Source organism: Pyrgilauda ruficollis, unplaced genomic scaffold (genome assembly GCF_017590135.1).
Source record: "Pyrgilauda ruficollis isolate IOZ18807 unplaced genomic scaffold, ASM1759013v1 scaffold23, whole genome shotgun sequence".
In the NCBI taxonomy this organism is placed as follows: domain Eukaryota; kingdom Metazoa; phylum Chordata; class Aves; order Passeriformes; family Passeridae; genus Pyrgilauda; species Pyrgilauda ruficollis.
This window is the reverse complement of record NW_024522539.1, coordinates 14762174-14772818: the sequence shown is the minus strand read 5'-3', so window position 1 is coordinate 14772818 and position 10645 is coordinate 14762174. Positions and strand designations below refer to the sequence as shown.

Here is a 10645-nt window from a genome sequence, read left to right as displayed (position 1 = left end):
TGGCTCTGCAGTTCTGCAATGTTTCTTTTCATTAACAAAACCTTTTTATTAACAAGCAAGACCTGAGCAGTAAGGTGCTCTAATGGTTGAGTGGCACATTGAAGGGTTAAGATAGAATGATTACGCTCTCAATTAGTGTCTGTAAACCTTAGTGTGGGTGATAACGGGAAACGTGCAGTGTTCAACCAAGTGAAGCTGCAGTAATCATGCAAAAGCACCGGTTGTGAGTCACGGATAATAGCACGGGCTTCATCGGGCTAGTAACACCCTTCACAGATGTGACTATTTTCCTTTGTCCCTCTAATAGAAGAAATGTAAGTAGAAGACTCTTCACCTACCTCTTAAGAACATATTTTCTTTTTAAATGAGCTTGTTTTCTGGCTGCAGGCCGTGGCGGGCAGTGCGCTGTGCGGTGTGTGATTGCTGAGGGCGGCTGCGGGCCGGGAGCGGGGCCGGGTGGGGCTTGGCGGGGTCGCGCGGTGCCCGGCTCCCGCCCGGAATGGCTCCCGCCGGGCTGGCTCCCGGAGCCGGGCCGGGCTGTCGGTTGTGCGGCCCCGCCGGCGGGAGCGCGCCCGCGGGTCGGGCGGTGTTGCGGGGTTGTTTTTTACGCTGTGCGCGCCCCGCTGTGTGTGCCCGACGGGCTGGGCTGCGGGGCGTGGAGGGTTTTATTGTTACCTTTGTTTGTTTCCGATGAGAGCGAGGACAGCCCGGGCGCGCAGCCGTGGATGACCAGGACGTGTCCAGCGCTCCCAGCAAACCATGGCGTATCAGCTCTATAGGAACACCACGCTGGGCAACAGCCTGCAGGAGAGTCTGGACGAGCTCATACAGGTTGGGGGCCTGGGGTCTGGGCCAGTAGCTTAATAAAGGCAGAAGTTTTTATCCAAACGGCTTTGTCGTTCCTGTGTCACGGTACTTATAGCCAAGGTTTGGGAAACTTCCTGATTGAAATCGTAAGGGTTTGGTGCTCCATTCACTTGTGGTGTTTTTTTCTTTACATTCTAGGTAAAGAAATGTGTTTTCTATAAGTGGCATAATCTCATGTGGCTCAGTAAATTACCAGCCAGCTTAACTGGAACATTGGAGTCAATTTGCTGTTTCTCTGGTTATTTCCAGTAAATATTTGTTATGAGACATCTTTGTGTGATACAGGATTGAAATACAAAAATGGAAATAAATACAGGAACATAATTTTTTTGTAGATTGTTCTTCTAGAGGTCTGCTTCATTGAAGTGAACTTTGTTTTGATGTTTGTAACTTAAACTGCATGTTTGAGCTTACTTTGAAACAACTCAAAACTTGTTTTCTTTTCAACTACTTCAGTCACAGCAAATCACACCTCAGTTGGCCCTTCAGGTGCTCCTTCAGTTTGATAAAGCTATAAATTCAGCACTGGCACAGCGAGTCAGGAACAGAGTCAATTTCAGGGTAAGGAAATGATATCTTAAAGTTTTACATGAGATACAGCAACTAAGTGTTGATGCAGAATGTCATTTGAAGCTGTGTGCTCTAATCAAGAGCTTAAGAGGGTTGGTTTGGGCTCTGATAATGACTGTTTCCATGTACATTGTGTATGCAGCTGTAAGGCTTGTCACCTTGTTCTGCCAGGGATCTTTTGAATGAATGCAGAAATCAGATGCTGAAAACAGGGAAGAGGGAGTTGCTTTTTTGGTGGATAACATTGCCATCCTCAGTGTTTTGCAGATGAGAAGGGAGACTTCTGCTTCTCACAGCTGTCCCTAGCAAAAGTGAGATGAGGCCAGAGTTTCAGCCACATGGGTATTGTGAAGAGAGACTAGAGAGTTTTAGATCCACTCTTTTCACTGGATCATTTTGTAGCTATTTTCTGTAGGTATCATAGAAAAATAAGTTGGAAAATAAGTGTTCCCAGTCAGCCACCCTAATTGATCCTAGATAGCCAGCAAGTTGTTAAATGTCAACTTGAATGTAATGCTAAGGAAAAAAGCACAAAATCCACCTTCATGTTAACTTTTGCTGTAATACTTCTCTGCAGTCTATGTAGAACACATTCATGATGTGGGTTGCTAAAAGACTAGATTTTTAAACAATACAGAGATGTTAAAAATAGCATAATTTCTCTAGCACACCTAAATTGTTTTGTATATGTTGCATGATATAAAAAACAGTTTAGCATGTGTTTAGTGGATAAACTTTAAAAATGTTACTTGGAGCTTAAGTTCTAAGTTCAAGATTGTCAATTTAAAATATGGAAAAGTGAAGGTCAGAAGTTTTCCATATTGTCATCATCAGTAATACATCAAATAGGAGAGATACCCCTTTCTATCACCTATGTCAGTTTTGTCATGATTCTTTACTTAAGCTACCACTTTGTTTAAGCAATTGCAGAATTCACGTATTGTTATGATCACTGCTGTATCTGATTTTTCTAATGGCCCAATATTTTAAGAAATATTTCCTGCTACTGATCCTTTGTATACATTAGAAAAATTGTAAAACTTCTTTGCCTACCTGAGGAGCCTCCCCTTGGATATTCTGTAACTCCATGGTCTTGAGAATTTCAGCCACTGGAGGGCATTTAAACTCCAGTTTTCCTCAGAGCTGCTTGCTTGCCAGTTTCTATGCGTTCAGGTCCACTGTTGGCTTTGTAGCAATCTGTTCTAGAAGGGACATAGTTCAGTAGATACTCATCATTTTCTGTTGCTTTTGAGATGCATCCTACAGAAAATGTCTCTTGTGTTTTTATAGGGGTCTCTGAACACATACAGGTTCTGTGACAATGTATGGACATTTGTACTGAATGACGTGGAGTTTAGGGAGGTCACCGAACTTGTGAAAGTGGATAAAGTGAAAATTGTAGCATGTGATGGAAAAAGTAAGTATGAAATATGACATAACTAGGCTGAGACATGAGACTTGATTGTTTTTAGAAAGCTTTGACTAAATGTCTTACTAAAGCCAGGTAGACTGTATGACACAGATGGAAGTAGGGCTTTGTATTCCCTTTTACATTTGATGAGAGATGAAACAAAAGCCAGCTAAATGCTTCCCTGAGGCAGGCACTGAGGTAGAACCGTGTTAGGGACTGCTGTGCACCTGTTGCTGGGAAGTATATAATACTAGAGCAATTAGAAGTCAGAAGTAATCTTTATTTTCTTTGCAGTGAGTTTCCTAGTACTAACTTATTTGTTAGGATAGCACCATGTTTTACTGAATCCAAAGAGTGCTTCAGCTGTCTGAGCAAGGAATTGTCTGAGAAAAGTGTCTAAGCAGTCATTCTCTGGATTTGATAGTTGGGGACACAATCCCATGAAAAGCTTTTGTGTGCATTTGCAAGTCATAAGACTTATTTGTTGCCTAACAGACCCTCTGTTTGTACACTGCTTGTGGGAGTTTACAATCCATATCTGCTTGACTGGATTACTTTTGTCCATGTCCCTTGAGATTCTTTACTGGGAAAAGTAATTCAGTGACTTTTGTGGCAAGCTGCTTTATAAGTTTTAAAACCATCAATGTGGCAGAGTATTGCTAAAGCTGTGTGAAATAGTGCTGCTTGTTTCATCCTCAGAGAGTGATGCTAAAAGCAGGAACCGAGCATGGAAAAGGCTTTATTTAAATGCACCATAGACCTCTGTAACAAGTTCTTCATGGCTTCCTGACCCTGGCATGCTTACAATAGTCCCTTCAAGTTGTAGTTCTAAAGAGTTGACAGAATTTATTGTTTTCTCAACTTCTGGTATTAGCCAAGCATATAATCTTACTGCTTGGTTTTTGTGTGCTTATTATAGCTAGTTGAGGAAACTTTACTTTCCAAGTATTAATCATTTTCATTCCTGATAAATTGTGCAGATAAGATTTAAACTGGCTGACTCGAAGTTGCTATTAACATTACAACCTTTTTTTTTTTTTCCCACGAGAAGCTGACTTGTTGAAGGAACGGTACTAAACACTGGCTTGTCATTCTCCATATTTGAGTTACATACATACTTTTTCCACAACTCTAAAGAAAGCAGTAATGGTAGTGTATCAAAAAATGCACTGGCATTAATTCTGACAAAAAGTCAGAACAGAGAATTGGCCTGAGTTGCTTTATGAAGATCCTGCTCATTCTTGCATCTATTTCAAAATACATGATAAGCGGCAGCCCACACTCCACCAGAGCTTATGGTGCTGGATGTGCAAAAACCTTTTTCCTTAGTAGATGATAGCCAGATGTACTTGTGGCTGACTGCAGTAAAGGGTTTGTGTATTGTTACATGTTAGAGCAAAGCTTTTAATATTAATACAGCTGTGGAGTTCTGTGCTGGCTCTTCTCAGTGTTGCTAAATGAGGTGAAACAGCACAAGCAGTTCATGCATGGCATTGAGAACTGTAGAGACAATAGGGTAGGTACAGAACATGTTCTAAAATGCTTGGGGAACTCTTTAGAACTTGGGGAAGACACTAGAGAAAGTTCTTGGTTCTCTGTTTCCAGTGGAGGTGTATATTTGTCTCACTTTCTCTTTTCTTTCCTAGACACTGGTTCCAATACTGCAGAATGAATAGACCTGTGGTTTGTCTGCAATATTTTCTGTTAATATGCAGCACTTTCTGGAGAGAAGCATGGAAAGGGACTGATCATACTCAATTCCTGTGATGCAGATGTGAGTTAATCCATACTAGAAAGCACCACAGAATGACAGTGGAAGAAATTCCTGTAGCATTTCTTCATTTCACCTTATAGGGCATGAATATAATGTTACCTTTTTTTTAATTACAAGAGATACTGTTGTCTTTTTTTGTTCAAAATAATTTCTGTAATAAACTTTTATTTAAAAACTTTTGAAAGAGTGATCATTGGAAAACTTTGTTTAAAACTAGCATTAACATACCATATTTCCCCAAAATTTTCTAAGTGTGTTTACAGAAATGTTGCAAATGAAGAAGTCTTTCAGTTACAGGGTTCCAAGTGTGGTTGCACTATTAGGTATTGCAAGAAATGTCTGTTACAGAATGCTGGAGGAGGACATCAGCAAAAGCTTAGCAGCTCTTGCTGGGCAGCATGTTTGTGTGTTTGTGACTGCATCTTCCTGATTATAAATAACTCTGCTACGTGCCCTGCCCTTCACTGCACGCTGCAGATGGTAAGTAACCATTTTTGAAATGAAAAGAACAGACAAGTTCCTTTTATTTCAATTGCATAATAAGTATCTGTTTTTGTCTTAAGGGATGCAAATGTGTATCTGTACCATGGTCTTCTGTTGTTCTACATCAGACTCAATCTTCTAGGTTGAAACTTTTTTTGTTCTCTAATAATCATGTGGTAAACCGAATTTCAGCTCATACAAGTATAAAAATTTGCTCTTCTGACCTCCAACTAGTAATATTTTCCTGTCTCTAGACAGACTTCTCCATTTCGAGTTCCCTGTAGGCTTTTGACTCTCCTAATGCAAATAATTTTATCTTTTATTTTGTTCCAATTAAGTGTGCATTAGAACCATAGAATGGCCAGGGTTTGAAGGGACATTAAGGATCATCTCCTTCCAGCCCCCTGCCATGGACAGGGACATTTTCCACTATCTCGGGTTGCTCCAAGCCCTGTCCAACTTGGCCTTGAGCAATTCCAGGAATGGGGCAGCCACAGCTTCTCTGGGCAACCTGTTCTAGTGTTTCATCATCCTCACAGGGAAAAATTTCCTCCTGTTATCTAAACCTACCCTCACTCAGTTTGAAGGCACTTCCCCTTGTCCTGTCACTCCAGGCTTTAACCGTATTTCTGGGATGGTGTTTGTGCTGGATCTGCTCCCTCTGTGGAGGTTTTCTGTTCACGGAAGGAGCAGGGAGCAAAGGGAAGTTAAGCAGTCTGGTGCCAGTGTTCTTTCTGCTTTTTGTTGCTTTGCTCTCCATAACTTTCTTTCCACTTGCTATTTTTTGCTTTGAATTTCAGCTAATCCTGCCAAGTTCATGTGATTAATGTACTTTGTGGTCTTGGAAGATTGAATTTACAACTAAAAGCATCAGCTGCACTTCTGCTGTACTAAAGTATTGTAATGTCTAGTGGAAAACACATAATTTCACTTGCTGGAGCATCAGCACACTTGCTGCTGCCTGTCTGGTTCTTCTTTGCTTGTAGCGTTCCAGACTTACTCATTTATTTATTTCATTGTTGATTTTCTTTAGAAGGATCATAATTGCTTCCACTTCTCGGCAGCAGAGAGAAAGTAAAATATACCTTTGCACCTTGACATTGAACTGGAATAGATGTTTCTATTTAGAAAGTAAATTAACTTAAAGAAAGTGAAGGGAAGAGTAAATACCAGTGCAGAACTGGCTGTGGATGACTGCCTGTTTAAACATGGCTTACAAGAAAAAGGATTTTGTCAATTCCATAGGTGTGCAAACCAGGATGTTACCTGATGTAAGCTGTTTGCTCAGTCAAGGATGTCAATACCTGACTTCAAATGTTATCATAGAGGCACAAATTTAAAGTGCAGAGCAGGAAGAATTTATGATGAATTTCCAGAAGACAAGTTTAATCAGGATCATTATGTACGTCTGCATGATGACTAGGCACAGTGAGGTAGAGGAGGTTACTCAAAGCACAGATACTTGTCTTTAAGGATCTTGGCAGCTTAGGGGGTAGGATTTCAGTCAAGGTCCTACTGACCTGGGTTTGCTTCTTTGTAGTCAAAAATTTTGGGTGGGGAGGAAAGTAGGAGCATGTTACAAAGCACTTTAGTAAGACTGTACTGGGAGACGTGAACTTTGTCTCCGCTGTAACCTAAAGGGTGGTTTTTGTTAGGATTAGCCATTGTGGACTAGGAGGTAGTAATTTACAGATATGTTAATATATGTGTTTGCATCTTGTGCTAAAAGAACCTGCATCGTTCAAGGAAGTGGAATATTGTTCACAGAGGCTAGTTAACGTTTAATGGTCACTGCTGTTGCAGTCAGAAGAAAAAGAACACCCTAACCCTGCTCCCTGAATCAGTTTTACTCATGACTGCAGATACCTTTATTGTGTTCATGTTGTTCATGTTTACTTTTTGTTTCTTTAGAATTTATTACCTGTTTTCCTCCAAATTCATTTTCATTGACCCATCTCTTTATTATAGGGTATCTCAGAGATGATCATATAAAGTATCAAATGTCAAGCAAGAAGGAAATAGATCCTCCTAACTAAAGCTAAAAAGACCTGTTGTGTAAGTATGTAATAAGTCACATTGTTCTTGTAAAAATAAAGTGAAAACCATTGGGAAATAAAAAGACAGGTTTAAACCAGAAAAATAAATCTGTTGTTACATCTCAGAATTATAGTTTCATCTGCCTCCCGTGCACTTCTTGAAAGGTAGATTTGCAGCATATTACCTCCTTAAATAACTGGTGGCTTATCTGGAGTTCAAGTTGTTGGTTAACAATTGTAGACAAAGTGTCAGAAGTAGATTTTTTACTACATAAAGTTAATATTTCTGATATGACTTCCAATTGGACAGCCCATGATTTTACTGATGAATTTCCTATGGGATTTAACTGATTTTTGGAGGTGGTACTATAATCTGATGTGATTCTTTTACTTTGGGCTGGTCCTACTCTATTCCAAATTCATTCTTTTCTCATTTCTACAACTAACTGGCAAGTTACATGATCTCTCTGTGCTCTGTTGCCAGCTTTCTAAGACGCCAGCTATCTGATTTCTAACATCCTTTGAGATCTCTGGAAGGCAAAGTTCTGTATTAGAGTCGAGTGGTGGTTTTTACTGCCATTTCTAATGGCAGAGACATATCACTGCTTTGATGTATGACTGCACTCATAAATGTGACATTCCTAATGTCTTTGAAAGGAGGATATGCTGAGAACATTCCTTTGTAAGAATCTTTTTGTCTTAGTTCACCTTAAGCACTTGGGAGTAGGCTCATTCTTTCAGAAGAAATTAGGTCACTGCTAAAAGAAGTGATTTGAAAATAAATTTGCACAAGATAGCCTTTGTTTTTGCAACCAAATCATCTGAGAGGAATTCTGGAGAGTAACACCATTAGAAACAGGAAATTTCCTCTGGATCAAGAAAATTGGACGTTGAGGTTTGCAGGTTGTTTTCCTCTGCAGGTAATGACGCCAGAAGAGTCATTTTCACCCAAAGCAATGATCTCTGAATGGGAGGGCTGCCGAGGCTGTGTTGTTAGATAACTGCTGTCCCTCCAACTGAGTCACCAAGCTGCTTTATGGTATGCTGGCTTCACTTGATGCCTTCCTATTCTATGAGCAAGCTCTTTCAAATCTGGATAAATGCTTAGATTCTCTGTCTTCAGGTCTAACCAGGAAGGGCAAAGACTGCAGTGAGTAACATGAAAAGAAAAAATATTTTGACGTTGCTGAAAGGGTTACCGTGGAACAGATTTGAAGTGGCACTTTGCACCCCCAGTGTTGTCTCTGCCTCTCCGTTTATAACATTTTTGTGTCTGGCAACAAATGAAGCACTGTTATTACAGTGTGTACCAGCAATACTTCATGTTTCTGAGAGAAGGAACAGCTGAAGAAGTTCAACATATTTACAAAGTAAAGGGGATAAAAATCACTGTTGACAAGTCTGTAAGTAACTTGTAAGTATATATCTTTCTCTACAGGTACATTTGCAAAATAATAGAGAGGCCCCTCATTCAGTGATCTTTCACTATTTCAAGCTGGGATTCCTTCCAGCCCCTCAAACACCTTTGTTCTTTAAGAAATAAATTATTTAGTGCTTACAAACATCCATATCGTGGATGGATTTGGGTTTGATGCAATTTCTTAGAACTGTTAAGTATGGGCATTTTTTTGTCTCCAAGAATATGCACATTTTTCCTCCATTTTCTAAGGGAAAAAGACAACACTGTGCCACAGTTAGAAACATGGTGACCCTTCTCTGCCTGTTTCAGTCCAGAAACCTGAACATATCCCAGCCCCCAATGAACCCCTTAGCACTAGTTTGCCATTTTGAACTAATATGTATTAATTTAAGTGAAAGAGTTCTAAGAAGCAAAATCAGGCTAGGCAGCAGTGGTTTGATGCAGTCTTCTATGGTGGGAGACTTGAGTTCTTACCCTAAGTCACCAGAGAAGTTTTGTTTGTTCTAAAAGAATGTACTAGACATGGAGATAATTTCTATTTAATGTTGAATTTGCTGCTGAAACCATTTCAAAAGCATATCTGTTACCATCAGGTTAGCATAAAGTTTTAATCTCTTAAGCAAATGTCTGGTTACCTAAGTTGGAAACAGCTCCCCCCTGGATCAGTAATTCTATTTATTTGCTCTTTTTGCATAAACAAACGTCCAATGATACATTGGGTATTTATGTTTGAGAGCTTTTCTTCCCAGTACTTGCTGTTGCTGTCTGTGAAATCACCATGGTGTTTTAAAAATCACTGTTTTACATCTAAGTTCACTTTAAAATGTCTAACAAACTTGCGATGACACACCTTTTCCAGTCAGTTACTTCATCTCATCCGATTTAAATCAATGTTTTAAAGATCCATGTGACTGCAGTCATAACTTCATCTAAATGTAGCCTGGTGTTACGGAATTGCTTCAGATGTTTTTTGTATACTTCTGATTCTCCACTGTAGACCTTAAATTTGTAAAGGTGAGTGTTTACTTACAAGAAAGTGACTTGAGTAGATTTTTTTTTTTATAAAGACAATGGCATTAATCCCTTAGCATTACAGGTAGTGAAAAGCTGTTTGATTCCTGGAAAGTGGCAAGCTTTAATATAAGAAGGTGAGAAAAATACATGGGTGAAATACAGAAGTTTGTAAATCTTCCTTTCAGCTACTAGAAACTTAAAAAACCCCAATGTGTTAAGTGATTGGTTTCTTCATTGTCCATTACTGGATATGGTAATTACAGTATCACCAAAATATCTTTTTTTGGGGGGTGGGGGGGGCGGTGGGAAGAGAGATGTAGATTTTAGAAAATGATGGTTTGCACACCATTGTGTGCCTGTGTTTCAGACGGAGAAGTGGGTGCACAGAGGTTAACTGGTTTAATGCTGCCTGCTTTTTTGCCAGCAGGAGCACAAACCATTCTCCTCAGAGGACATAAAACACCGAACCGCTATGTATTTTACTATCTTGGATTTTATTGAAGCTTGGCTTTTAACGATTAACGGGCTTTGATAGAGTAAAAGTTTAAAGTGAGGCAAAAGCAGCAGCCAGATGTTCAGCTGAGCAGCTCTGCGGGTGCCACGAACGGGCGGGTGGCTGCCAGGTGCTCTGTGGAAAAGCAAATTAATGATTGTTTCAGCTCTGCCCCTAGCCGGACCTGGGGGCACCGTGACTCGGGCCCGCCGGAACAGCCCGGGGGTCCCCTTTGCCCAGACTCCCAAGGGGCTGCACAAGGCCGCGCCCGCCTCCTCCGGCGGCTCTTGGGGAGAGCGGCGCTCCCGCGCCCTGTGAGGGACCGCGGCCGGGGCTGAGCCTCCCGCCCTTCCACACCGGCCCTCCCTCCGCCGGGCCGCCCTGTCCGTCTGTCCCTCCGTCCGACCCTCGGCGGGGCCGCAGCCCCACGCCCGCCCGCGGGGCTTCTCCTCGGGGCCGCGTCGATGCGTGGGCCCCTCAGGGCCCAGGGGATCCACTCCCGCTGTCCCCGAGGCGCCGTCGCTGGACTCGCCCACGGAAGGCAGCAGGTGCTGGCCAGAGTCTCCGCGGCTCCCCC

General features: G+C 41.3%; 1 protein-coding gene across 1 annotated transcript; it reads left to right on the top strand.

Moving 5' to 3' along the window:
• The first annotated feature begins 392 nt into the window (after positions 1-392).
• Positions 393-4801, top strand: GTF2A2 (general transcription factor IIA subunit 2). Its single transcript, XM_041468747.1, has 4 exons — positions 393-831; positions 1324-1428; positions 2728-2854; positions 4495-4801. Exons 1-4 carry the CDS (start codon positions 760-762, stop codon positions 4518-4520), a joined length of 330 nt encoding a protein of 109 aa, XP_041324681.1. The 5' UTR covers positions 393-759; the 3' UTR covers positions 4521-4801.
• The last annotated feature ends 5844 nt before the right edge of the window (positions 4802-10645 follow it).